Genomic DNA, 25,789 nt, shown 5'->3' with positions numbered 1-25,789 from the left:
GGGGGGGGGGGGTGTCGCGCCGAGGCTGCCAGACGCTAAGGCTGTGAAGAACCACCCGTCGGAGATCGCGTCGAGATCGTGAGCAATCTGCTCCGCCGAGCGGCGGAGCGAGCCGTGCGTGAAGGCCGCGGCGATGAGCACGCACAGGGCGGCGAGCGCGCGCGCCGTGAGACGCGGCCCGAACTTGATGTGCGAGAGGGCTAGCCCGCTCGTCCCGACCGTCACCGTGGCCACGGCCGGGTTGACTTCCTCGCGGTAGAGCCGCACCTAGGCGAGCACGAGCGGGTGGGCATGAGCAGGGGTGGCAGCGGCACGGAAGCGGAGGCGAGAGCGGCGGCGGTGACGGCGGAGGCGTGGGCGGCGGCGGCGAGGGCAGCGAGGGAGGCAGCGGAGGGGGCGGTGGGCGAGGACGGAGGGGGCGAGGGTTGTGATGGCGAGGACCTGAATCGCGAGGGCGGCGAGGGCGGCGAGGGCGGCGAGCCAGATCTGGCCGCGCCCCGACTGGACGAGCCGCGCCGCGCCGCTCGCCCCGCCGCGGGCAGCGGCGAGGAGGGCGCGCGAGAGGGCGCGCGCCCCGCCCGCAGCGCCGCCGCCTCCAGCGCTCGTGCGCGCGGCCGCGGGAGGCGGCGGCTCGGGCGGCGACGGGAGCGGCGAAGGCGGCCACGCCGCACCGCCCGGAGGTGGCGGCCACGCCGCACCGCCCGGAGGTGGCGGCCACGCCGCTGCGCCCGGAGGTGGCGGCCACGCGGCGACGAGCGGACCGTGCTCGAGGGGGACGACCGCGACGGCGAGGGGCGGCGAGCGCGGCGGCGACGACGACGACGACGACGAGTGGGCGGGAGTCGAGTCAGAGGCGCGCGCGCTGCCGCAGTGGGGCATCGCCCCCTCTGGGGGTGGCGGCGCCGGGGCGGGAGCGAGCGGCGCCGGCGCGGGAGCGAGTGCGCGCCGCATCTCGTCGATGACCACCTTCATCGGCCACGACAGCGCCGCATCCCCTCCCGCCACCGCTCCATCCCCTCCTGCCGCCGCACAGTCACTCGGCGGACGCGGCGGTGCGAGAGGACGCGCCGGCACACCAATCGCTCTCGCCGCCCACGGGTGCGCGCTCCCCAGCAGCTGCCCCTCCCGGCGCGCGCTCGTGAGCTCCCGGAGGATGGCCACTTTGTGCGCGAGGAGCGCATCCTCTGCCGCGAGCGGCGGGAGGACGCACTGCGTCAGAGGGTAGCCTGCAGGGAGGCCTGCAAGGAGCGGCTGCGCGGGAAAGGGCTCGCTCGGGCCGCCGCGCTCAAGGTCCAAGAGCGGCGGCAATGAGTTGGCCGGCGGAACGGACATGTTCGTGCACTTGCGCGAGAGGCAAATCTTCTTTCGGAGGCCCTTCCCACCGAACTCGACCTTGTCGAGGCACTCCCTGCAATGGCCACAGTTCTGCTTGAGCAAGCAGGCCGCGCACTTTTGACAGTGCGCCCTGCGGTTACTGATAGTCGAGGCTGAACGCTTGACCATCTCGCCTGGCCGGCTCGCCCTCGCGTTGCACGCCCCGCAGGGGGAGACGGGAATGAAAGCTCCGGTGAGGGAGCGAGCAGTTTTTCTTTCTTGTGTGGTCTCCGCTTTCTCTTTCATCCCTTGCATTCTCATACGGGCACGAACGGTTTTTTAAATCTCGGGGCATCTCGGCACCTCGCCGATTGGCCTTGGCCGAGGCCAGCCTTGTCAACAACCCGCCGCCGTCAGGCCTTGGGACGTGGGACGCTGGTTTTTGTATATGGGGCTGACTCGCATACTCGCTGCCTTCGCCGCCGCAACGACGCCGCCGCTCGTCCTCCTGTTCTGGTACGAGAGTCAATCAGAGGGCTCGTCGCCGCCGCCGCTTCCGTCGCCGCCCTCTCCGCCGCCGCCGCTTCCGTCGCCAATGCCACCGCCGCAGCGCCTGCACCGCCAGGAGCAGCGCCGCCCGTCCATCCCACGACCGACTCTCGAGTTTTGCGCTCGCCCGCTCGCCCGTCTCGAAGACGGCTTGGGTCGACGCCTCTCTGAACCCTGGTCAGCCGAGCTGACCGCTGCTGTGGCAACAGTCGCCGTCGGGGAGGAGTCCTCGGAGCTTGCGAGCATGCTGCGCCAGTCGCTCCGCACCGCAGGCAAGTGGGGAGGAGCCTTCCGAGTGCAGAACGAGTCGAACTCCCGGCCTTTCGATTTGGTCCGTGGGAAGTTCCGCTTCGCGCTGTTGAAGGCCGACGCGATGCGCGAGTCCTTCAAGGCCAATTTCAAGCGCGTCCTTTTCATGGACGCCGACTTCCTCGTCACTCGCAGTCTCCGCGGCTCTCCCATCGCACCGCTGCTCGACCCGAGCTCCGGCGCGTGGGACCCTCGCTGCGATATCTACGTGCAGAGGGCCTCCTCGCGACGGAATTCGCTCAACACCGGCCTCATGATCACGGTGATGGCGGACTGCAGCTCGTCGCCGGCTGCGAGTGGCGTCTCCTCACACCTCCGCCTGTGAACAGGACCGCTTCAAGTCGCGCTCGGTGCTCGGAGATTGGGAGCGCGCCATGCGGACAGGGAGGTTCAACGACGAGCTGATGGACCAGGACGCCTTCGACTTCATCACCGGCGTGAAGCGCTTCCGGAACAGCACAAAGTGGGGCAGGCCTTCTGAGCTAGATTGCTCCTCCCTCCCTCTCCCTCGTCCACACCCTAGTCCTCTCCCGAGCCCTGAGCGTGCCCTGGCCTCCGAGCACAGGCACAGCATCTGCTACTTGCCCAACGACGTCCGGTACGTGGTCGACGACTGGCGTCTCGACGCCGAGCGGCTGGTCCCCGCCCTCCTCATGCAGCAGCTGGCGTGCACCTTCTACCACTTCAAGGCGTCGCCTCCCAAATCGCCGAGCGCGTTGACCGGCAAGCAGCTCATGCGTGACGCGTGCGAGCGGGCGGTCTGGCCGTGCGAGGCACGCCCTGGCCACGGCACCCAGGCGGTGCAAAAGGCGCAGGCGGAGGCCAGGGCGGCGCGGGATGGTGCGAGGTCAGCGCTGGAAGCGGCCAAGGCTGCGCTGGGCAGGGCCGAATCGCAGCTCGCGGACAGCGAGGCGGCGCTCGTGGTGGCGACGGCCGCCGCAGAGGCGAGGCTCTCTGCTGCGGCCGCTGCCAGGGCCACCGCGGCCGCTTCGCACCTTTGGGGCGGGCTCGTGCTCACGGCCTGGTGCGTTGCCGCCGTCATCCTCCTCTGCGCAGCCGCAGCGGGCCGCCGGACGCTCTATGCCGAGTCCTCGCCGCCGCTGACCTCGCCCAAGATTCGGCGCGTGTCCACCGAGTGGATGCAGCCCTTGGATGCCGTGGAGTTCGACCCGGCCTCGAGCGCGCGCGTGCTGGTCGAACAGACTGCGGCGGGCACGCAACACGCGATCGACACGCCCACGAGCACGCCCAGCACGAGTTCAGAGGGCCCCGGTCACAGCCGCGGGCCGAGCGATGAGCTGCAGCTACCGGGCGCAGCAGGCGGGCACCGCCGCAAGGGCTCCCAGGGAGATATGATGAGCTGGAGCTGCGTGCCGAGCAGCAGCAGATCGCACAGCCGCGGGCCGTGCGGAGACGTCCTCACTGTGCACGGGGGGGGCGTCAGCCCAGCTGGCGACAGCAGCCGGGAACACAGCCGCGGGCCGAGCGACGAGCTTCTGCCAGCCAGACACCGCCGCAAGAACTCGGCGGGCTCGGGCGCGTCCTCTGAATGGCTGCAGGAGCTGCGAGGCGCACACGTTCACCGTCATAGCCGCAGGAACTCCCGAGACTTGGGCGCGCCCGTGGCTGCTGAATGGCTGCAGCCCCTGAAGGAGATGCTCGAGCATGATGACCTAGTCCAGCCAGGCGAGAACTACCGGCGTGCGATCGAGAGTACGTAGGCCGTAGGACGTCTCTGCCCGCAGAGTGACAGCGAGTTTCTCGCGTCACACTAGTTGCCTCATATTTGTTGTGTAGATCGGCGTGTCCCGCCGCCGATCCGTAAAGATAAATCCTTAACCGGAATAGGAATAGCCACCCCCACACCAGCACCACAATGGGACACTGCACACAGCCTCTCAGCCAGCATGCTAGCAGCTACAACTTGTAGGGAGCGAGCAAAACAACGCCAGCGACGAGCGAGGCAGACAGAACAGTACCTACAGCAGATCGAGCCGGACTGTGGCGCCTGTTGGAGATCTTTGAGCACTTGGAGTGCCGCCCTTTGGAGCACTTGGAGTGCAGTCCGCCCGCTGGAGCGCACTTGGAAGGAAGAATTCTTAAAACACAAGCCTCTCTCACAGCACACTGGCGCGACAAGGGCGCGGACTGGCGCGGACTGGCACACACCCCGGCTCACCACCGGAGCCGCCTAAATGAGGGTGCACGGCGAACCAGTTTAGACCATGTTTAGACCCAGTTTAGACCACGGCTGAACACGAACCAGATTAGTCCTGTTTACGATAAACTGGGTCTAAACAGGGGTCGGCCTGGGTGGGGGACCCTATTACACATACCAGGTTTAGCCCGGTTTAGGGCGCCCCTGGGAGCTGGGAGCTCCGCCGCCGCGGCCGCGCTGGCTGCGGAAGCGGCAGCGTGCCAGCCGCCATCCTCTGCCTCGGGCCGGACAGCACACCGGGCACACTTGCACCGCGCAACAACAGCCTCGCCGGTCAGGCGCACGGTGTCGTCGGGCAGCGTGATGATCTCGTCCATGCCGTCGTCGAAGTGCATCAGCAGCCGGTCGTGCTCGCTATTGGTCGGCCAATGGGCGACGATGGTGGCGGGGAACCAGTCCGTGTTACGACGCGGAGCCACGCAGCTTTTCACGAGAGAGCCGAAAAAGGCGGCTACCGAGGAAAAGCAAACTAAAAAAAACTGGCATTCAGGAAGGTTCAGGACATTCAGGACGGGTCGAGGACACAGCCACTGCCGAAAGCATGGCACGCGAAATGGAGCTCCATCGCGCCGGCGGCACCTTCATCGGTGTGTGCAATCGCGCACCGTCCCTGCAAGCGTACCGTGATACCTGCACACCGGCACACCTTCAAAGTTGCACACCTGCACTGCACGCGCACAACCGTCACCTACTCAGCACACCGGCACACGCGCCATCCACCCTCGCCGTGCTGCGCAGGCCGCATCGACATCGACCCTTCGGCAGCGCTCGCTGCCAATCACGAGACGACACACAACAAGAAGGCGGCGCAGAAGGCGACGCAGTGGGCACTGATTCTCGACAACTCGGCGTCCATGGGCCAGTGGTCGGCGCGCGTGGTGCAGCACGTCTTCCCGGCCCTGCTTCGCCGGCTCGGCGTCTCGGACAACGACAAGCTGCTCCTGATTCTCTTCGCCAGCACGGCGGAGGTCTTCGATATCCGCGCGTGCGAGCTGCCGCACTTCAAGCTGCCGCGGCAGGGCTCGACGCAGATGCGCGACGTCTTCGCACACCTGCCGGCGCGGCTCACTCCTGGCCGCCGCACCAACATCCTGGTCGTGTCCGATGGTGCGGTGCACGATCAGGAGGCGTCCGTGGCAGCCGCCTCGGCCATCGCGGCGCAGCTCACGGCGCTCATGCCCATTGTGACCGCTGCCGCGGTGCGGCTGATCACGTCGGCTCGCGCCGAGCCCGACACTCGCGCCCTCGCCGCGTGGCTGCAGTTCAACACTGCAGCTGGCGAGCGCTCCGCAATCGCCGACCTCGACGTGCACCACTTGCCCGACCTCGACGGCGTGGTCGACGGCGTGGTCGACGGCATGGCCTCGCTCTTCGACGGCGCGGCGACGGCCTCCGCGTTCACGCTCACCACCGATCCGCCGGCCATCCACGTGCAGCCGTGGGACGCGACGGCGGTCGGCACGACCTACCTCAAGCCCGGCCCCAACGCCATCTTCCTCGCCGCGCAGCCCGACACGGTCCTGCTCAACGGCGAGCGAGTGCGAGTGACGCTGGCGCCGGAGCCCGTCACCACCGACACGCTGGCCGCGCTGGTGGGCGACCGCGTGGACGCCTTCCTCGCAAAGCTGCGCGTCCTCAAGGTGATCGCGAGCGAGCAGGCGACGGAGGAGATGCAGCGCATCGTCGCCTTCTGGCAGGGCTTCGAGGCCGCCCTCGCCCCGCCGGCCGACTTTGCGCCCCTGCTCGCCGAGGGCGGCCTGCGGTCGCGCCGCCAGTACCTGCTCGCCGCGACGCAGCGCAAGCTCAAGTCGATCACGAACGCAATGCGGGCCGTCGCCAACGACGACCGCGTCGCGCGCCTCAACGCGTCGCAGCAGGCGGACTACCTGCGCACGACGCAGGTGGGCTCGAAGAATGGGCGCGGCCTCGCCAAGCGCGCGGAGGCGGCGGGCCTCGACTTCGACCGCACGGTGCGCGACGAGATCCGGGCGATGGCTGCGCACCTGCACGAGCTCGAGGGCGTGGACGACTCGCAGTGGTCCGTCTCCTTCTTCTCGCAGGCGACGACGCTCGACGGCGTGCGCGAGGTGTGCGCCCTCGCCTCCGCCGACGCCTTCGACTCCCTCCTCGCCATCGAGCTGCTCGAGCTGCTCAACCTGGTCGGCGTCTGCGTGGCCGCACCCGTCGGCGACTTCCCCGATCCGATGACGTACCGCGTCGACGCGCTGCTGCCGGGCGCGTGCGTCTCGGTGGCGGATCTCACCGTGGCGGAGAAGGGCCGCGGCGGGCGGCTGCTCCACCCGACTTCCCGCCAGCCGATTGCCAACGCCGTCCCGCTGTTTGAGGACGTGCGCCTCCAGCGCTTCCTGCAGCGGCACGCGCCGTCGACGCTTGAGTGCATCGCGTCGGTTGGCATGCGGCGCATGATCTGCGAGGTGCCGAAGACGCTTCCGTACACCATGTGCGCGGCGATCTGGCAGCTGGTCGGCGCGATGGACGCCGATCGCTCCCAGCTGCACGTCGAGCTGCTCGCCACGCTGGCACCCTCGTACGAGCTGTCGCTCAAGGACAAGGAGGGCACCGGCTACTTTGACTACCTGATGCCCCTGCTGGTGCGGCCGCGCCACCCAGAGGAGAAGGAGTTCTTCCTGAATTTCAACGGCATCACCAACTGCATCCAGCCGCTCTGGCGCCTCGCGTGCGAGGGCGAGCACCGCACGCTACCGCGCATCCTGCGCGCGCTCTACTCCTTCGAGGTGCTCCCTGCCCGCGCACCCTGCACCCCCCCCCCCCCCCCTGCCGCCACCCGCACACCCCTTCGCCAGCTCCCCCTCCCCGCTACGCACACACACCATCCGCCCTCCCCCCGCCCCGCTCCCGCCCCCCCACCCATCCCCGCCCGCACCCTGCCCCCCTCCCCCCCTCAGATCTACCAGGTCGTGCGCCGCAAGTGCAAGAACCAGCCAGAGGGCTACGCGATGGATACGCTGCGCCAGCTTCTCGGCGTCGACCTTGCGGCGCGGGGCACGCCGCTGCCCGCGCCCTTCACCCGCCCCGCCGAGCTGCGCCACTGCGAGGCGCGTTTCGTCGACGAGGCGCTCTTTGGCGAGCTGAAGCGCGACCTGTCCTTTGTGCACGCGTGCACGCTGATCGTGCCGCTCTTCTCTGCAGTACGACAGCCCGACCCGGCGGCCGCGGCGCGCGCCGTCCCTCCCGTGTCGGACGCGTCCGTGTGCGCGGCGCTGGCGCTCGACTACGACCTGGACACGTTTCTGCTCTACAACCTCGTGCACGCCCTCCTCTTCCGCTCGAAGCAGGAGCGCATCGACCGGGAGACCGGGGAGCCGCTGCTCCCTGATCTTGGCGCGAACGGGGGCGCCGCGGGCGCGGAGGCGTGCGCCCGATTCCTCGAGGCGCAGTACGCGGCGGACTACCACCGCCGCCTCGGCGTGCTGGCTGGCCAGGAGCTGCGCACGCTGCAGGAGGAGCACCTGGCAGACCTGCTCGCGGCGCCGACGGCCGACTTGTTCAACGGCCTGCTCAAGGCCGGCCTCGAGCGCGGCCCGATCGCGTTCAAGATCGCCAACTCGAACTCTGCCGGCGCATCCGAGCTGCGCGCCGCGCTCCTCAGCGCGGATGTGCCGGTGCCCGCGCGCGGCCAAAAGCTCTGGACCTTGCTGTCGGGCACCGACCGGTCCGGCGCGCCCGTCTGGAACGGCGGCAACATGCTGCGCACGCCGCTCGCCCCGCTGCGAGAGGCGCTGATCGGGCTCGGCAAGCACCGCCTGCTCGCCGCGCTCGAGAAGGCGTACAAGACGCGCCGCGCGCACGTGTACCGCGCCGGCGCCGAGCTCCCAAACCGACAGGGCCACTCCAACGACAAGCCGTCCTACTTCGCGTTTGGCCACGCGTCGCTCGAGTCGTTTGCGCGATCTGTCGACGCGGCGGGCTGGGCAGAGTACGAGCGCGAGCACTGCGGCTGCTGCGGCGTGGCGCGGCTTGCGCGCGCGCTCGCGGCTGAGCGGCTCCGCTGCCAGCCGGTGGAGGTGTCCGGCGCCGCATGAACGTGAGTAGCTTGTGTGGTGTGTTTGAAGCTGGTTTGAAGACTGCGCTGCTGGTAGGAAGGGCTCTGTGTACACAGCATTCAGAGGATCAGAGCAAATACCATCGTGCATCGGCTCCCATCCTCGTCCTCCCACACGGCTTCGACGCGCTGCCTCACTCCCGACGTACCGCGCGAAAGATGAGGGGACGCGCGGCGGCTTCTGCAAGCAGATCTTCGACACGGCGAAGCTGTCGGGGAAGAGTCCCTCGACGCGGCCGCATATGGACCCTCGAGACGGTCAAGATTGCCATGCACAACCTCGACCAGCGCGAGAAGGGGCACGGACGCTGACGCTTGCGCGTGCCGCTGAGAGCCGCGTCTCTCTCGTCACAGAGGGGAGCTGGGGCGGGGGGGAGGTGCGCGCGGCGGGGGGGGGGAGGGGGGGGCATTACACATACCAGGTTTAGACCCAGTTTATCGTAAACAGGACTAATCTGGTTCGTGTTTAGCAGTGGTCTAAACTGGTCTAAACTGGTTGGTTTCTCACCCCCTTTTTTGGTTCCGTTTTTCAAGAAAGCTCGAAATGGACGCAGGCGACGATTGGCTGGACCCGAGCGCGCCTGACGCCGGCGAGCGGCGCGGCGTCGCCCTCGAGCGCGAGTTCCGGACGCTCGGCTTTCGCGAGGGCATGGCTGCCGAGTATGAGCAGACGCTGCAGGCCGGCTTTGACGCCGGCTTTGGCGAGGGCTACGCGGCCGGGTGGGAGGAGGCGCGCGTGCTCGGGGCGGCGTCTGCGCTCATCGACGTCCTCGCGCCGGCTGTCGGCCGGGCGGGCGAGCCTGAACGCAACGGCTCGCGGGCGCCGCCGCCTGTGCGGCTGCGGGTCTGCGATGCTGCTGCGGCGGAGGCCGCCGTGCGGACGCTGCGCGCGCTGTGCGTCCGCATTGAGGCCCGTCTCGCCCACGAGCGGAGTGAGCCGGCCGCAGACTCGCCACGCCGCGGCGATTCCGCCGCCGCCGCCGCCGAGAGGGCGGAGCTGGCAGAGGTGCTGCGCGCCGTGGGCGTGGGCGAGGCGGCGTGGCCGGAGTGCGTGCGCGAGAGGACTACCAGTGGTGAGTGAGGCGCCCCTCCGAGGGTGCCCAATTTCTGTCGCTGCTACATTTTGGGCTGGCCGTTGATGTCGGCTGCACTTGCAAGCACGGATCACCGCCGGTCTATATTGCGTAAAGCCATATTGGTATTCTTTTGGGGTGCGCGGGCGGTTTTCTGAGCCCTGGCTGTCAGGGCTCAGGCTGTCAGGTGCTGTCAGGTGATCTGTCGGTCTGTCGGGCAGCTGTCAGGCACTGTCAGGTGCCTCTGTCAGACCAGCTGTCAGGTGCTGTCAGTGCTGTCGGGTGCTGTCGGGTGCGTGTCTGACAGGCGAGGGGATCTGTAGCTGTCGGGTGCTGTCGGAGCTGTCGGGTGTTGCTGTCAGACGCTGTCGGAGCTGTCAGAGCTGTCAGGCTGCTGCTGCTGTCAGACGTTGGGCTGTTGCTGTCAGGTGCTGTCAGGTGGTGCTGTCGGGGTGCTGTCAGGCTCTGACACACACCAGCCACACTTATGACACTATCAATAGGAGACCAGCAGGACTCTACTACACATACTCTAGCTTCTACTCTGCCTCCGGTCCCACCATCTTTTTCATGGTGGACGTCACATCTTCTTGTCTGCCGCACTGAGGGAATAGCAGAGAGGCAGGGTGGAGTGCTTCTTCAGGTACACCTTGCTGATGATCTGGTAGTTGCTGGTCCAGCGGAAGGCCTCCCCATTGTTGTCGCTCGTCAGCTTGTAGTACTTGCACGCTCTGTTCTGGTGACTCGGCTTCCTACCTCTCCTTTGCAGCGCCCAACGAGTCTGTGGAGAAGGTGCGTGGGCGCCACACTCCTCTTCATCACCCTCCCGCCCACACCCACTGGCTTCCCTCTCGCAGGGGGTGAAGAAGCTCGACCGCCACTTCGGCTACTACCAATGCTCCTTGTGCGGCAAGAAGAAGGGCGCGCTCTACGGGGAGACTGGCGCGATCGGCTCGAACTGCTCCAACGTGCTGCGCCACACTGCCGGCGAGTCGCACCTCCGCGCGTGGCTCGCCGACCTGCCGGTGGAAGCGGAGAAGCCGACGCTGGCCGAGCTGCAAACGTGCGTTCTCCTCGTCGTGTGTCCATCAATACCCGCACGCGGGGCACTCACCCTCCTCTCGCGGCGGTCGCAGGTCGTGTCGATCGCGCACAAGTGGCTCGGCAGCGCCCGCTTACAGCGCACCACGCAGACCAAGGTGCGGGGGCAGCACAAGGCGCAGAAGATTGCGACCAACGCGGCGGTCGACGCCGCCGTGGCCGCTGGCCGGGCGGCGGCGGGGGCGCTGACGCCGATGACGCCGGCGGCTACGCAGCTGCCCCCCTCCTACGGCGTGATCACGCCGGCAGGGGCGGCCGCCTGGGGAGCGCAGATGGCGGCGCAGGCGGCGGCGGCGGCGGCGGCACAGACGGCGGCGGCCACCCCCACCCAGACGCCGTAGGCATTGACTGTAGGGCACCAGAAGGCTAGCTGGTAGCTAGTAGCACAGCCGCCGGTGCTAGAGAGGGGTCCGCAGAGGTGGCGGGCGGGAGGGTTGAGAGAGAGACCCATGACCATCCCATGACTACATGGACATGGACCACACTCACATGTCTTTGCATGTAATTTTGTTATACCCTCATGGGGCACAAGAAAGAGGCTCTACGGGGTCTGTGTACGGTCTGTGCTGCTGTCGGGCTGTCAGCGCTGCTGTCAGGCCACTGTGTGCTGTCCGGCTGTCAGGCAACTGTCAGGCTGTCACGTTAGGGCCTGACAGCGACGGGACCCCTCGCCTGTCAGACTCTGCTGTCAGGCTGTCAGACACGTGCTGTCAGACTGTCAGAGAAAGTGCTGTCAGCGCTGTCAGGCTGTCGGGCACTGTCAGGCGCTGTCCGGGGTATGCTGTCAGGCTGTCAGACCAGGGCTCAGGCGGTTTTCAAAAGGACAAAACAACCCTTTCCGCTTTCGTCTAGAGGAGGGGGGGGGGTACAAGACTGACCTCGCAGAACCCCATGCGGGACGGGGGGGGTGCGATGAAGTGAATGAAATCGATCTCTGGACGCCCCTCATCAAGACCTCCTCGCCGGGCGTTGCCGTTGGCAACGCCTGTACGCCTCGAGTGGCGGCACGCGCCACGCCCGCCTCCGTTGGCCACTCCTACGCCTTCGGCAACACCGAAGAGAAGGCCCGCCGCCTAAACATGGGCTGCAAGGCGCGCGGGCAGCCCGGCCAACCCTTCTCCCACAAGACCGGCCACGGCTACGTCAAAGGCGCATCGCGGTTTCTACCCACGACGCGATCTTTGTCAAGCGCAACAACTTCAACCTGCTGCTCCACGAGACGTTCGGCGGCGGCTTCTCGCCCACCGCCGTTCTCAAGCTGCGCCGCCTCGCGCGCAAAGTCGCGCGCGGCAGCGTTGACCGCACGGCCTACTCGCCCAAGTACTCGCTCTCTTTTATGTCCCACCATGCAGAGCGCATCTCTCTCTCTGTTGTGCGAGGCGTGAACCGCGCCATTCGCTCTCACCTGGCAACCCTGTCTGCACGTCTCTCGCGCTCGTGAACAGGCCTCCAACCCCAAATGACATCCTCGGGACCGTTTTTGTTTTGTGGTGTGTGGTGTGACCCATGAACTGGGCCAGGTGTGAAGCTCGTCAACTCGCACGGACTCCATGTACCATGAGCAGGCGACACACCGAGCTCCGTACCGAGGCCGATCACCAATATAGCCGCAGGCCCCCCACACACGCTGTGCGGTCACCCTCCGCAGGCCTACCCACGCGCCACGGCGCACGGGCACGGCCGCGGCTCAAATTCTGTTTTGAGTACACCTTGGTGAAAAAGAAAGAAAACAGACACACCAAACGAGGGATGGGAGGAGGACAAGGTCCCCACCTGCACGAGCAGGGGATCTTGGAACATGGAAGGACGATCAGGGACACAGGCGTGTCACAGGGGAACGGGAGTGGGGAGCGCATCGCGACACGGAGGGGGGCTGGGCAGGGTTCACCCACACGACAGTGTCCCAGGGATTCCTCTCTCGTATAGGACGGGTTGCACCCGCCCGGCGGCACGGGGGCAGGCGCGGGCCTCCTACTGGTTGCGCTCTCCTAGACCTAGTTCTCCTGCTCCTGACAAGGGACAGCGACAGGTTCGCAGCACGGTGGACTCCCTATTCCAACTGGCGATCTCTCTCGACTAGCGACCTTCCTCAGGCTTCTCACTGGCAGTCTCTCGCTATCACGGGCACACTGACAGGGGTGGCCGAGGCACACGCCGAGGGTGGCACAGGGGCGGTGATAGGAGTCTCCCACTCTGTGGGCTTCGCTAGAGGTGCGGCCTACGGCTACGCATGTCCTCGTCCTTGTGGGGGAAGGGGAAGGGGCTGTGTGTCTGTGCATGCATGTGTGTGTGTGTGAGATTTTTAGCAATACCAAACAACTCTAACACTCACTTTGTTTGTTTGTGTGTGTGTGTGTGTGTGTGTGTGTGTGTGTGTGTGTTGTGCGTGTGTGCGTGTGCGTGTGCGTGTGCGTGTGCGTGTGCGTGTGCGTGTGCGTGTGCGTGTGCGTGTGCGTGTGTGCGTGTGTGTGTGTGTGCGTGTGCGTGTGCGTGTGCGTGTGCGACCCGCCCTGAACGACCAAAATGGCGAGCGCGCCCGAGCACCGAAGCGCCGCGAGCGCCGGCGAGCACCGCCGCCCGCGCCTTGGCGTGGAGCGGTAGTAGATGATGCGCCCCCCCAGCTGATTCCCTTGGTGTCGTGAGCCGACCCTTGGAGCACTTGGAGTGCAGTCAGGGCGGGATCGGAACGATTCTTTGCCCGCCTCTGGGGCCGCCGCTGCTCGGGCCCTCCCGCGCCCCAGCTCTCTCTCACAACACTACAGTAATACAGAATGGTCGTGGGCTACAAGTCCGACGCCTGCTCGGAGAAGTGGCGCGACGACCCAGTGCGCGCGGCGCTCGACAAGAAGGCGGCCAAGGAGGCGGCGCTCGCGCAAAAAGCGGCGGCGGCGCAGCAGATGCGCGCGCTGCTCAAGGAGCGGCTGGAGAAGGGCGCTGCGTCTTCGGCTATGGCGGGCGCGGACGACCCGGGCGGCGACGCTGAGGCGGTGTATAAGCGCGAGATGGAGCGGCAGCGGCAGAAAATGATGGACGAGGGATCCGTCTCGGATTCGTCCGAGAGCAGCGTATATGACCCGCTCAACGCGCGGAACGTCAACAAGCGGGACCGGCGGGAGAAGAAGCGGGAGCGAAAGGAGAAGGAGGCGAAGGAGGCGCGCAAGGAGAAGAAGCGGCGCAAGAAGGAGAAGAAGGCGCGTGCGCCTTTCGCACGCCACGGCGACGCTCCTTGCGCCAACCGCTCCACCCCTCGCCGCTCAGGAGCGCAAGAAGGAGAAGAAGGAGCGCAAGAAGGCGCGGCGGCGCGAGGAGGGCGGCGGGGAGGAGGAGCGGGGCGGGAAGAAGAGACGAAGGTCCTCCTCTTCCTCAGAGTCGAGCGGCTCGTAGGGGGTAAGAGCAGGTAGTACTTCGTCCAGCGGCCGGAGGCGAGAGCACCGCGACGAGCGTCCTCTTATGTGACGGGCGCGGGGCGTGCGGCCCTTAGCCATGCAGAGCAGCCGAGGCAGGCTGTGGCTGAGGGCCGCACGCCCCTCACGCCCGCGGCCGCGGGGCGCTGGGGGCCGCCGCCCCTCCGCCGCGGCGGGCGGCGCAGGAAGGAGGAAGCCGCGCCCGCCGAGTATCGTTTGCGTCTCCATCCCGAAGCTGTGTGTGTCCTCTCTTTTCTCTTATCACAACGACACTGATCCGTGATCCCAGAAGAGAGGCAGGAAAGACGAGAGATCGAGAGAAAGTCAATCGAGTGCCCAAAACGCAGAGACGCCGCGGTGTGCGCCGTGCGGGGCAAACGAGCGCGGCACGAGCTAGAGGGCTCCGCGGGGGCCGCCCCGTGCCGCCAGCGGCAGTGGCTCCTCAGAATGGGTAAAACGGGACGGAGCCGGGGATGGCCTCGGCGCAGGCAAAGGAGATGATGCCAATCATGGCGAGGCGGCCGTTCTTGAGCTCGGCGAGTTGGATCTGCCGCGCGGAGGGGGGCGGGGAGGTTCGCGGGGGGCTGAGCGTAACAACGGGCACGGGTGAGGACGCAGCGCTTTGTGTGACGGCCAGAGAGTGCGCCGAAGGGAGAGGTGCGGGTGTGTTTGAGGAAGGAAGGGGAGGGGGGGGGGGGTGCAGCGGCGCGCCTCCTTGAACTTTGCCGGGTCCTGGGTCACGCGCGGCACGCCGAAGTCGCCGCCGCACTCGGCGGCCGGGTACTTGTTCTCCCAGTACACCTCAAGCGCGCCGATGGCTGCAATCATCTGCCAGATGCCTGCGGCGGGCACCTTCGCGGCTCCGAGCAGCGGGCCAGCAGCGGCGACGTCGGCGAACGAGACGCCGGACGAGGTGGAGAGCATCCCCTCGAAGTGGGTGCCCGTCGCGGTCCACAACCACCCCACGGTCGCCAGCATCGCCACGCGGCAGTGCTTGAGCTCCGCCGCGCGCACCAGCTTCAAGTTGGACTCGTCCATGTTCTCGGAGAGCTTGAGCGGGTCCCACACCTTGTTGGACACCTCGGTGGACGCGCCGACCCTGAGGAGGCGCCGGCGACGCGTGGGCGCGACCCAGGCTTCGCGGCGGCAAAGCAGCAGCCCGAAAGCGGGCGGCGAATCCCGTGCGGCGTGACGGGGCCGGGGCCGGGGCGGGCGGTGGTGCGGCGCACAGGTCGGTGACGGCGAGCATGGACGGCGAGGCCGACCGGACCGCAGACCGGGGCGCCAGCGGCGCGGCGAAGCCGCACGCGGTCGGAGAGGCGAGCGAGAGCATGGTGCAGATCCCGACGCAAATTGTGACGGCAAGAAAAAGACCGGGCCGCGTGAGGGGCAGCAGAAATCGCGTCGCGCCTATCAGAACCTGAACAGTAGTGGGGCGGCAGTGGACGCGGTGCTCTTCTTCCCGGCCGGGACACTCGCCTTTGGAGAAGCGGCGGGGTGGGCCAACGCCACGGAGTCGGTTTACGCGAACACCCACCCACGCTTGCCGCTTGGGCAGGGGGTGAGGAGGACCCCCTCCGCCCGCCGAGATGCCGTCAACCGGGAGTGCTCCGCCGCCACGCCCGACTGATGAACCCTCGACACGTCAGAGTGCTCCTATTTGCGCCGACGCGCAATCATCGAGTTTTTGAGTCAATAATTATGAAAGGAAAGGGAGAGGGAGAGTTCTAGCTCAGCCAATTGATTCAGCGTGCTCTGAAACGCCCAAAACCGTCGAGTTTTTCGCCGTGGTCCAAACAGAGAGCTTAATATTTTGATTTTCTTGGCCACGGCCACGATTACCCGTCACTCGCTCCAACAGAGTCGCGCTTGGCGCGATGGTCTTGTCGGAGAGATACGGGGAGAGTCTATATACAGGGAGAAATCGGGGAGATACCGCAAAAGGTGACAGGAGGTCTAGCCACCGTGTAGCTCAAGGTGCTCGAGTAAGGCAACTTGTCCACTATAGCGCTACCTGAACGCGTCCTCTCCGCCGCCCCTGGGACCAGTACCAGCAGCGAGGGTAGAACTCTTGCAAGCGCGCCTCGAGACAAGTGTCGACGAAAACAACTCACTCGGCAGGGGGCCTCGTCGACGGGTCAACCAGGAGGCGCTTCGTCTCGAGAGACATAGGCGCGATGCCCCAGATCTCTGGGAGCACGCCGTGGGCGGCCTTCTTGTCGATCGCATCGAAGAAGAGGTCGAGGTGTACGTGCCTCGCCTGTTCTGTGAGAGAGGGAAACTTGACAGCCTTGGCAGCCAGGACGGACACCGCAAAGTCGGCGCCAAGGGTGATCCGGATCGACTCCGCCGAGGCATTGCCAATCTTCTTGACCGTGTCCCGCTGTGCGGCCACGCTGAGCCCGTCCACGGTGGCATTTCCGAGGCTCCCCATCGTGCGGCCCGCGATGGACACGTTCAGCAGGTGGAGCGAGCTATCGATGGGCATCGCGGGGGCCAAGGGCGCCGCCCGGTTCAGATTGACGCTGACTGCCGTCTTGCTCGCGCGGACGACACGCATAGAGTGGATCCAGTCGCCCACCTTTTGGTCGGCGCCAGGCGTTGGACCGGCGGTCGCGAGAATTTCGACGTCGCCTTGCGCAAAGAGCTTGACCTCTTGGCCCGCCGGAAGCCAGTAGCGCGTCTCTACGCCCTCGAATCGTGTCAGGGGGTCGCCGCCCCCGAAGGGGTTGGGCGGGGGCACCAGCATGCAGGGGCCGTTTGCCTCTGGTGGGCAGCCGGTCTGGCAGCCGCACAAATCGATCGGTGCCTCACCGCACTCACAGCCAGCAATGAAAGAGCAGCTGCAAACCTCAAGGCTCACTGGGCAATCCATCTCACAGGCTGGCATCGCGGGGCAGAGCTTCGCGCAGCCAGTAGCTTCCTCGTAGAACTTTAACTCGCCGTTGCACATATAGGGCGCCCAGGTGTCACAGGACGCCCCAAGGATGATCTGAGCCATGGTCGCCGGGACGAGGGCAACACTCATGCTGCTGGTGTGCGTCCCGACCGCGCCGGATTGGATTGACTCGAAATATGTTGCGCGAATTCGCCGCCGGACTGCAAAATCTTTTACGTCAGAACGGCGGCGGCGGCGGGGCGTGCGCGTCTCGAGGAGGTCGAGAGATTCTCGAGGTTGATATCCTTTGGCCGCGTTGGGTAGCGAGGATTGGTGTGACGCGGTCCACATTATTTTGGACAAAAACACAAAATCTCTCTCTATTTTGCTTTTTGGTGTTTTCTGACAGCCGACCGTCACGATCACACACACAGAGTTGCCCCTTCTCCGACTGCCCCGGCTACCTAGCTAGTAGCCAATTCCCGGGTTGGACTGTCTGTCCGTGGGGGGGAGGGATTCGAGCCCCGGAGCGGGAGGGTTGATACTCGGGCACGACCTGCTCCTCTATCTCGCGCAAACAAAATACCTGGACCGAGTGGCACACTAATACACAGACAGGGAAGGCTTGCTGCTGTGCTGCTGCTTGTCACCCCGACCGACCGAGCTCGATTCGCGCCGAAAGCGGATTCTTGGTCTCGGGATCTCTATCTCCGCCGGCCTTGCCTTCCCTGCCAGACCTTGCTTGTTATATTGAGCGAGTTTGAAGTTTCGTGCGTAAACCCGTCCACAAAAATGTCGTCTGATGTGTCACTGTGTACGTCATATCAGTCTTGATAACAAGTACGGTCGACCCGAACCGGCTGCCAGACCAGGCGGCTTGGCCGGGGCTTGAGTGGGTGTGCCGTGTGGACGCGAGAATAGCTCCACCGTGTTGTGTGATTATCCCATGTGGTGTTGTTGTTTGTTGCGGAAGTGCGTGTGTACTGTGTGTTTTACCATTTCGTGTGTTAATAAAAAGGATAGCCGCGCGGTTTAGACGTGCCCAGCCTGGGATTGTGGACATAGCAGCATTGAGGTGCCGGGAGCAAGATCAGCCACCTTGGCCGAGCGCCACGCAACCTTGATCACCGCTTTCGAGAGGCCTTTGATGCCCATCCCTGCTCTAGCGGAAATTTTCTGTATATCGTGAATGATCGCCGAGTATCGCCTAACATCGCGCAATATCGCGCAATATCGCGCAATATTGCGCAATATCGCGCAATATCGCGCAATATCGCGCAATATCGCGCACCCTCGCCCCGGCGGCGGTGACGGTGACGGTCCGAGCATTTCTTTGTTTTCCGGTCGCGCTTTCCCTTAGGGTACCCCTAGGCTTAAAAGGGTGGGCCCTGGGGCGCCTGCGGCTTAAACGGCTTAAAACCTGCCATGGCAGGTTTTAAGAGCTGCTGGGCCGCCGATTCCTTAAACGGTCTTAACGCTTAAACGGTGCGGGAGAGCTCCCGAGGTCGATGGTCCGGGAGGCTCCCCGGTAGACGCCGGAGGCCGGGAAGCTGGCTACAGCCAGCTGGCACGCGTCCCCTATGCGAGTATGGCTCCCGCCAGTGCACCAGACTTACAGATGTGTCTTCAGTGGCGGGTTCGTGCCTAATAAGTTAACGGCAGTATTGGAGAAACCGGCGCGGAACCCGGCGACGCATGCCGGCGAGGCCGATTTTCTTAAACGGACTTAAAAGAGGGACCCCCCGTGCCTGCAATCTCTTAAATGACAATTTGAGCCCCCAAACCTCCTCATTTCTTAAAAGGTCTTAAAACAATCCGGCCCTCAGAACCCTAGGGGTACCCTAAGCGCTTTCCCGCCGCCCACCCGCACCTCTCTCGCACTTTCGGCGCCCAGGACTGACACGTGTAACGCTTCACGCGCGTCGCTGAGGCGTGCTGTGAAGGGCTCGCGTGATCGCGAGCATCGCACAACATCGCCATTTATCGCATTTTATCGCCAAATATCGCGCGGTATCGCGGTTGCGATATTGTGAAAAATTTTCGCTAGGGCAGGGCTATCGTGCCATGCCTGCTCGCCCCTTGTACCAAGGACGACGCATGCCGAGAGGCTCGAATAGGGGGTGCACAGCGCCCCAAAATCCACCACTGTGGGATTTCGCGCAATCGCTTGACTCGGAAAAGCTCGCATGTACCTCCTGCGAGCGCTGTGATCGCCGCAGACTGGCTCCGACTTGACGGCGGCATGGAGACGTGATGCCTCCATGCCGCCGTCAAGTCGAAATCGACATGCGAGTCGATCTTTGGCCCGCCAGAGGTACATGCGGCGTTTGGCGACAAAACAGCACTGCGACCGCGAAGTGGCGGTGGACATGCTCCCATGTTGCCGACGCGGCGCCGGAGTGGCCGGCGCTGCTCGCCGCGACCACGACGGCTACTCTGATGCTCCGGGCCGACCCGTCCTACCCGACGGTGGCACTCTTCCACGTCTCGCTCACGCTGAGAAAAATCTGAAACGGCGTGCAGCAGAGTCGCCGACGAGTCGGTCCGCGTGACTCCTCGTGTCCCGTACCGTTCTCACACATCCATAAACTCACTTTGGCCCCACTGAAGCGATGCCTGAATCCTGAATCCTCTCAGATTTTAGATTGGGACGCTGTGCACCCCCTAGCTCGAAAAGCTAATAAGCTACGGCTGTATTGGGGTGCGCACCGCAGAAAATGAGTTGACAGAAATTTATCTGCTTGCACTGAAAACAGTAAAAGCAAAACGAGAGACGGTTCCATCGCTGCTGTGCGTGTGCCAGGTTACGACGCAGTCGAGTCACGCCGCGCCGCTCGCACGACACTCGAGCGGTCTTCCTCAACTTCCTCAGAACCCTCCGGCTCCCCCTCCTCCACCTCCCCCTCCTCCACCTCCCCCTCCGAGCTCGAGGCGGTGCCGAGCTCGGGGTCGTCGCCTCGGCTCCCCGTGCCGTCGGCCGAACGGCCGTCGGCGGCATCGGCGTCGGCGAGCTGCTCGCGAGCTCGTACGACCATCGCCTCCTTGTCAAAGATCTGCCGGAAGCGCGCGGGCGGCGGCGCCGCCGCGGCCGCCTCCTCGTCGCACGCAGCCTCCTCGTGCGACGCCACCGTGACGGCCTCGACCCATACGCACTCGGTCCGCGGCCCGTCCGCCGCCGACTGCCGGCGCCGGCCACCACCGCCGACGACGGCGTGCCCCGCGTCGGCCGCCGCGCTCGGCCACGGCGACGAGCGCAGCGCCGCCGACGCCGGCGGCAGCGTGAAGGCGACCTCGCTGATCGCGCCGAAGCGCACCGACTTGACGGTGCGCAGCACCCGGAGGCGCAGCGCGCGCCCGCCGGGGCCGCCGCCGCTCGCGGTCGCATCCCTGGAGGCTTGAGCACGCACAGCCACGTGTCGCTCTCCCACAGCACGGGCACGGCCCCGAGCGCGGCGGCGTCCTCCACGGAGACCACCCTCTGCGCGCCGAGCGGCCGCACCACCACGCGCTCGCCCACCGCCACACGCTCACGCCAATTGAGGGGCGCCTTCGGCCGCGACGCGACGCACACGAGTCCATGGCGCACCGTGCGCTTCGCGACCGACTGCGTTGGGATGAGAGCCGGCCACACGCGGACGAGGAGCTCGGAGACCGTCAGCGCGCCCAGCCGCTCGCACACGCGCACCGCGCAGCACGTCGCCGACGTCGACGGCGCGTGCGCCCCGGCCGCCGCCGCGCCGGCCGTCGCGGTCGCGGGCGCGCCGTCGGCGTCGGCGTCGGCGTCGGCGTCGGCGTCGGCGTCGGCGTCGGCGGGCGCGGACGACGCGCGCCCCGCCGTCGGCGCGCCGGCCGCCGCACCGACCGCCGCTGCCACCGAGGCCGGCGCCGCCGCCGCCGCCGGCCGCGCCGCCGGTCGGACGAGCGTCACGGCGGAGACCGGAAAGCCGCCGACGACGAGCGGCATCGTTCGGAGCGGCGCGAGGCCGGTGTCGAGTCGCGCGAGGCGGGCGGCCTCGGAGCGCGGCAGGAGGATGAGGAGGGTGCCGCCGGCGCGCAGCACGCGGCCGCACTCGCCCACCGCCTCGGCCAGCAGCGCGTGGCTCGCCTTGTGCCGGTTGCCCCACGGAAAGTCCATGATCACGGCGTCGATGCAGCCGGCGCGCAGCGGCAGCCGGCGCACGTCCCATCGCGCGACCTCCATTCGCGAGGCGCCAGCGGCGGCGCGGCCGTCGCGGCCGCCACGGCCGTCGCGTCGCGCCTTACACTGGTGCGCGCACTCGCGCCGCACGTCGCCGGCGAGCGCGTACCGGCACCCGCCGAGCCGCACCGCCGCCGCCGGCAGCGCTCCGCCGCCCGCCATCGGGTCGATCACGATCTGGTCAGGCGAGATCGCGGCGGCGTGGAGCAGGCCGCAGCAGACGCTCGGGCGCAGCTCCGTGCCGCCCCGCTCGCCCGCCGCGTACTCGGCCGGCCAGAAGCGCAGCGGCTCCTTGCTAGCCACCCAGCCTGCCGTCAGCGGCAGTCCGCACAGCGCAAACGAGCCCGTCCACACGGCGATCACCTCGATGTCCCACGCCGTCATGCTCACGCGCCAGCCCCAGCGCCGCCAGACGCCGGCCCCGGCCGCACGCGCGATCTCGTTCGTCTTCGGCGGCCGCTCGAGCCCGTCCTCGCGCAGCGCCGTCGCGCGGAACGCGCGCGGCGCCTCCGTCTTGCCGCCGCACCGCCGCCAGATGGCGAGCGCGCCGTCCCAGCGGTCGCTGTGCTCGAGCGCCTCGCCGAGCGCCGGCAGCTCGTCGGACGCGCAGCAGGTCAGCAGCGCCATCACGGCGATCACCGGCGGACCTCCGGTCCCCAGGGCCATCTCCGTCACCCGCGGGCCGTCCGGCAGCAGCACAAAGTCGACGCCGGCCTCGCCGCCATGGCTCGAGCCGGCCAGGACCGCGCCGTCGGCGCCGCCGTCCAGAAGGTCTTTGAACGTGGCGCCGAGGCCACCGGGCACCACCACCGCGACGCCGTGCGCACGCGTCGGCCGCGGCGCGTCCGCGTCGTCGGCCATAGGTCATGCATCATGGAGGCAACCGATGCGAGCATTGGTGTGTGTCGTCGTGGTTTCGTGTCAGAATACTCACTCACTGAAACGAGTGCCTGTGATCTGTGATCTGTAAGGGTCCGCCCGCAGGCGCATTTTGTATACCGAGGCGGTGCCCGGTGCCGAACCTGTCGGACCTTAAGACAGCATTGTAGATCCCTGGGCGAGGGTGGTGGAGAGGGCGGCCCGTCGGCGCCAAACCACCTCCCACCGAGGCGGGCAGGTTCCACGCGTTCCCGGACCGCCCCGTTGGAGGTAGACCGCTCGTCTAGCCAATCAGCCTTAAGCGAGCGATCTGGCCGTTGGAATGGCCGAGGTTGGTGGACTTGCGTCCTCGCATCGATCATGGTTTTACGAGCATTGTTAAGTTCCACTACGATCTCTGAACACTGGGCGAGGGACCTTCTTAGTTGTCCGGGCCTGCTTTGCAGGCTCGGCCGTTCAGAAATTTTCCCTCACCCCTCCTCCTCTTCGCCTCTTGCTGCGGTCTTTCTCGTATGACTTTTGATCCCCCGATTTTCTTGCCGATCCCTCCATTCGTTTGCGTAGGCGCTGCTTCTGGGCTTTCGTCACCGGCTCTCCATCCTCTCCATGCTGTTTGCTCGCCCCCTCTCCCTGACTCATCGAATCGCTACGTTCATTCTCAAAGCGCCCTCGCTTCCTCGGCGGCTGGGGCGCCTCGTCCTCTGGCTGTTCCTCTTCTACGTCCATCACTGTGAATTCGTCGTCTGTCTGGCTGCCATCGTTCGGATGGCCCGTTTCGTGTGGCTGCTCGCCCGGTCCTGGCTTTGCTGCGCGGTCGGGTGTCTCCTCGTCGTCGCTCCTTGCGCCATCGTCGCTGTCGTCGTTGTCTTGGCTGGTGGGGTGTTCCCTGGTTTCACCCCCGCTGTGCCCGAGAAGCAGCTCGAGCCTCAGTCGGTCCATGAACTGTTGGGCCGCGCGGCGGTTGTGGCGTCCTCGTCTTGGACTTCTCGTAGTACTCTGGCTGCCCTGGCTGTTCTGGCTCCCTTCGCTCTCGCCCCCCTGACTCTGCTGGCTGTACTGACTCTGTTGGCTGTACTGACTCTGGCTCCCCCCGCCCTCCGCCCCTTCCTCCGTTGCTGCGTCGGGGAGCTCGAAGAACTCATCGTCGATAAAGGCCATTTCGTCGTCCGCCGAGGCGTTCTCGTCTTTCTCGTCGTCTCCCTCGTCGTCGTACGTCTCACTCACTGGCGGCTCGCTCTCCATCGGGTTCGTCGTCCCGCCTTCGGGCGTTGGGCCGTGGACTGCCTTGTCGTGCTCTGCCGTGTTCCACGGCTCGACCCCAGCTCCCTGCGCCTCGCGCACCGCGTCGAGGGTCCGCTGTGACACTTGCCTCTCGTGCCCGTGCCGAAACCGCAGTAGACTGAGGTGCCCGATCTGGTATGCCGTTGTGCCTTTGAGGGCTCGCGGGCCTCTCGGCACCCCTTTGTCTGCCCTCGGCTTGCGTGGCTTTGGGGCGTCTCCACGTTGCTGCCCCTCTCTGCGCCGCTCGTCTCGTACGCCGATGAGCTCTCGCGCCATGGCTGCGAGGCTGTCCCCGTGGCACAGCCTCCCCTCTCGACACGAGGGCGAGCATCCGAGCCGCACCACCTTGGCGTTGCCGCGGCCGTTCAGCGCGGCCCGCATCGCCACGACGGCGTCGTTCCCCGTCCTAGCTTCGTCGGAGCGTCGAGGGGCGATCTCCTGTGAGAAGGGCTGCCCGTTGGCCTGTCGGATGAGCGCTGGCGTGGATCTAGTGTCCCACACGGCCGAGGCGGGAACGGTGCGCAGCCGGAGCCACGTGTCGAATGCCTCGCATACCTGGTCGCGCAGCGCCTCGTCGGTGCCTCTCTTCCCCATGGGGAATGGGTTGCCGAGCCCGGTGCCTCTCATGATGTTGACTGGCAAGGGGCGCGGGACTGTGTCCGCTCCCGTGTCGCGCGTCTCCGCTCGTCGGCTTCCGGCGACGACCACCCTGATCGAAGGCTCGGCGTCCCCCCTGTCCGCCGCTGTGTGCGCCCCCGCTCGTGTCGCGCCTCGGGCTGGCGATCCTCGGGGGGGGGCTTGGCTGCTTCGCCTTGCGTGTGTCGCTGCTGTCGAGTTCTTTGTGCTCTTTTGCTCATGACAGGCCCCTATCCAGTCAAACCGGAACTATTCGTCTGAGACACACATCACAGGGTGCCAGAACAATCAGCCCCCCCCTCCTGCCTCCCCAGCACAAATGCGCACTTTCCGCCTCACATGCCATGCAGCGCGCCCTCGCTCATCCGCCACGGTGTGCAACGGAATGATGACGTGCTCCTCTGGAGACTACTTCCCTTGCAGGGTGGGTGGGGGTGGGAGAGCTGCGTCTGCGTCCGGGCCTCAAGCCACCTTCTTCTCCGGGGCCTCCGACTCGCGGCCGGTGATAGTCTGTCCGGTTATCCACGACGGCACCTGCCGAAAGAGGTCCGCGGGTGATCCGCAAGGGCCGGCAGGCGCGCGGTCGGCGGCGGCGGCGGCGCGCCCATTTCATCTGAAAGCCAAAGAGGAAGAGCAGAGTGGGGTGGTAGACGAGCTGGATGTAGGCGAGCCGCGCGGGAAGCACCGTCTCGGACGCAAACACGAGCGCGGCGTGCAGCACGCAGCTAGCAAACTGGGCGAGCTGGAAGTTCGTGAGCTGGCTCTTGAGCGGGTTGTGGAGACCGAGCGAGGTGACGAGGTAGTGCGTGTACCTGCGAAGCAGGTGCGCCTCTCCCCTCAGCCGCCTCCGAGCTGCTCCCGGGCCGCCTCGCGTCTGGGGCACACCACGCACATCAACACGTGCGTCACGCTGTTGATGAAGGCGCCCCAGACGCAGGTGCCGCCGCCCCACCCCTTGCGCAGCAGCGCCCCCCAGATCATGCCCACGGTGGCGTGGTGGAACACCTGCAGAAAGGACACCTGCCGAAAGCTCTTGCTCCCTGCAAACACGTCGTGGACGCGTCAACGGCGTGTCGCGCGACGTTCCGTGAATGCTGGCGTGGCGGTGCAGGTGAATGTGGAGCTGGAGCCCCGTCGAGCACAGCGGTGGGTTTCGCGGGAGTTTGTAGCGAGCGGTAGAGCGTCTCTCACCAATCATGAGGAAGGTGTCGGTCCAGTCCACAAACTTGCTCAAGTAGTGCACAAACATGAACCACTCGGTCTTCTTGTCGCGCTCCGTGTTCATCGCAAACGGGTTGAGGCCGAGCACGTCCACCTTGGGCGCGAGCCCCCACACCATGTAGGAGCACATGACAATTTGAAAGACGTTGTAGACAGGCTGGACATACTGCTTTAGGAACGGCTTGATGGATGCGCGCTGCGACATGAGGCGGCACCCCGCCATGACCGCGCACACGTAAGCCAGCGGCGCGATGTACACCATCGGCCAGGAGAGCAGGGCACCCATCACCGCCGAGTCGTGGTAGATCGTGCCCGGCGAGTCCAGAGGCTGCAGGGCGTAGCACATTGCGGCCGTGAAGGAACCCACGATGACGGCTACCCTGCCAAGGCCCGCACTCTGGTCGATGGTGCTGGCGGCGGCGGGCTTTGCGCCCGACGCGAGGCCGCTCGCCTTGCACATGACGGCCGCCGGCGCGGCGGCACAAGGTTGTCGGCCGATTTGGGGGGGATTCTAGTTTGCATGAATCTCCGCAGTGTTTTCTTTTATTCAGGCACCTTACAGTTCTCGGCGACCCTCACTTCTCCTGGGAGGGAATCCAGGCTCACAGAAAACGGCTTTTCGATCGCAATTCCTGTGTCGACGT

The 25,789-nt window shown here is 66.3% G+C and overlaps 8 protein-coding genes across 8 annotated transcripts in view; 3 read left to right on the top strand and 5 right to left on the bottom strand.

Moving 5' to 3' along the window:
* EMIHUDRAFT_119766 (hypothetical protein) overlaps window positions 1–951 on the bottom strand; it is a gene marked incomplete at both ends in the record, with an annotated part of 1,791 nt that extends 840 nt beyond the window's left edge. Inside the window, 2 exons of the mRNA XM_005766055.1 lie at window positions 56–267; window positions 442–951. Of these exons, the coding sequence (XP_005766112.1) occupies window positions 56–267; window positions 442–951 (722 nt within the window). The remainder of the gene's footprint in view (window positions 1–55; window positions 268–441) is intronic.
* Window positions 952–1,555: 604 nt separating this feature from the next.
* EMIHUDRAFT_459515 (hypothetical protein) lies at window positions 1,556–4,015 on the top strand (the record flags this gene model as incomplete). Its single annotated transcript, XM_005766054.1, has 5 exons — window positions 1,556–1,567; window positions 1,701–1,752; window positions 2,073–2,434; window positions 2,502–2,644; window positions 2,738–4,015. 5 exons carry the CDS (start codon window positions 1,556–1,558, stop codon window positions 3,891–3,893), a joined length of 1,725 nt encoding a protein of 574 aa, XP_005766111.1. The 3' UTR covers window positions 3,894–4,015.
* A 916-nt stretch (window positions 4,016–4,931) lies between these two features.
* On the top strand, window positions 4,932–8,454 carry EMIHUDRAFT_459514 (hypothetical protein; the record flags this gene model as incomplete). Its single annotated transcript, XM_005766053.1, has 4 exons — window positions 4,932–4,977; window positions 5,129–7,146; window positions 7,342–7,560; window positions 7,708–8,454. The coding sequence occupies 4 exons, from the start codon at window positions 4,932–4,934 to the stop codon at window positions 8,452–8,454; spliced, it is 3,030 nt and encodes a 1,009-aa protein (XP_005766110.1).
* A 1,950-nt stretch (window positions 8,455–10,404) lies between these two features.
* EMIHUDRAFT_470700 (hypothetical protein) lies at window positions 10,405–11,169 on the top strand. The gene is made up of 2 exons (XM_005766052.1): window positions 10,405–10,610; window positions 10,684–11,169. The coding sequence occupies exons 1-2, from the start codon at window positions 10,443–10,445 to the stop codon at window positions 10,987–10,989; spliced, it is 474 nt and encodes a 157-aa protein (XP_005766109.1). The 5' UTR covers window positions 10,405–10,442; the 3' UTR covers window positions 10,990–11,169.
* A 3,113-nt stretch (window positions 11,170–14,282) lies between these two features.
* On the bottom strand, window positions 14,283–15,396 carry Lhcf7 (light harvesting protein). The gene is made up of 3 exons (XM_005766051.1): window positions 15,282–15,396; window positions 14,764–15,151; window positions 14,283–14,599 (listed from the first exon to the last, which is right to left on the bottom strand). Exons 1-3 carry the CDS (start codon window positions 15,383–15,385, stop codon window positions 14,495–14,497), a joined length of 597 nt encoding a protein of 198 aa, XP_005766108.1. The 5' UTR covers window positions 15,386–15,396; the 3' UTR covers window positions 14,283–14,494.
* Window positions 15,397–19,570: 4,174 nt separating this feature from the next.
* On the bottom strand, window positions 19,571–21,989 carry EMIHUDRAFT_246701 (hypothetical protein; the record flags this gene model as incomplete). Its single annotated transcript, XM_005766050.1, has 3 exons — window positions 19,571–19,594; window positions 20,334–20,600; window positions 20,868–21,989. The coding sequence occupies 3 exons, from the start codon at window positions 21,987–21,989 to the stop codon at window positions 19,571–19,573; spliced, it is 1,413 nt and encodes a 470-aa protein (XP_005766107.1).
* A 2,132-nt stretch (window positions 21,990–24,121) lies between these two features.
* On the bottom strand, window positions 24,122–25,200 carry EMIHUDRAFT_414268 (hypothetical protein). Its single transcript, XM_005766049.1, has 4 exons — window positions 25,116–25,200; window positions 24,817–24,964; window positions 24,529–24,736; window positions 24,122–24,458 (listed from the first exon to the last, which is right to left on the bottom strand). The coding sequence occupies exons 1-4, from the start codon at window positions 25,171–25,173 to the stop codon at window positions 24,387–24,389; spliced, it is 486 nt and encodes a 161-aa protein (XP_005766106.1). The 5' UTR covers window positions 25,174–25,200; the 3' UTR covers window positions 24,122–24,386.
* A 39-nt stretch (window positions 25,201–25,239) lies between these two features.
* On the bottom strand, window positions 25,240–25,635 carry EMIHUDRAFT_371020 (hypothetical protein; the record flags this gene model as incomplete). Its single annotated transcript, XM_005766048.1, has 1 exon — window positions 25,240–25,635. A coding segment is annotated over exon 1 (366 nt), but the record flags the coding sequence as incomplete, so codon positions are not given.
* Between the last annotated feature and the right edge of the window lie 154 nt (window positions 25,636–25,789).

The sequence above is a fragment of the Emiliania huxleyi genome (assembly GCF_000372725.1).
Source record: "Emiliania huxleyi CCMP1516 unplaced genomic scaffold EMIHUscaffold_525, whole genome shotgun sequence".
Classification (NCBI taxonomy): domain Eukaryota; phylum Haptophyta; order Isochrysidales; family Noelaerhabdaceae; genus Emiliania; species Emiliania huxleyi.
This window is presented reverse-complemented; position numbering and strand designations above follow the sequence as displayed.

Bases quoted from the DNA above. Each gene is read 5' to 3' on its own strand.
- EMIHUDRAFT_414268 (XM_005766049.1), bottom strand. From the start codon at position 25,173: ATGTTTGTGCACTACTTGAGCAAGTTTGTGGACTGGACCGACACCTTC. The intron at 24,737-24,816 runs GTGCGTGGTGTG...CCTGCTTCGCAG, and splicing joins AGCGTGACGCACGTGTTGAT to GTACACGCACTACCTCGTCA. The intron at 24,459-24,528 runs GCGCGCCGCCGC...CTCTTTCGGCAG, and splicing joins TTGGCTTTCAGATGAAATGG to GTGCCGTCGTGGATAACCGG.
- EMIHUDRAFT_470700 (XM_005766052.1), top strand. From the start codon at position 10,443: ATGCTCCTTGTGCGGCAAGAAGAAGGGCGCGCTCTACGGGGAGACTGG. The intron at 10,611-10,683 runs GTGCGTTCTCCT...CGGCGGTCGCAG, and splicing joins ACGCTGGCCGAGCTGCAAAC to GTCGTGTCGATCGCGCACAA.
- Lhcf7 (XM_005766051.1), bottom strand. From the start codon at position 15,385: ATGCTCTCGCTCGCCTCTCCGACCGCGTGCGGCTTCGCCGCGCCGCTG. The intron at 15,152-15,281 runs GTGCGCCGCACC...GCGCCTCCTCAG, and splicing joins ATGCTCGCCGTCACCGACCT to GGTCGGCGCGTCCACCGAGG. The intron at 14,600-14,763 runs GCGCGCCGCTGC...TCCGCGCGGCAG, and splicing joins ACCCGGCAAAGTTCAAGGAG to ATCCAACTCGCCGAGCTCAA.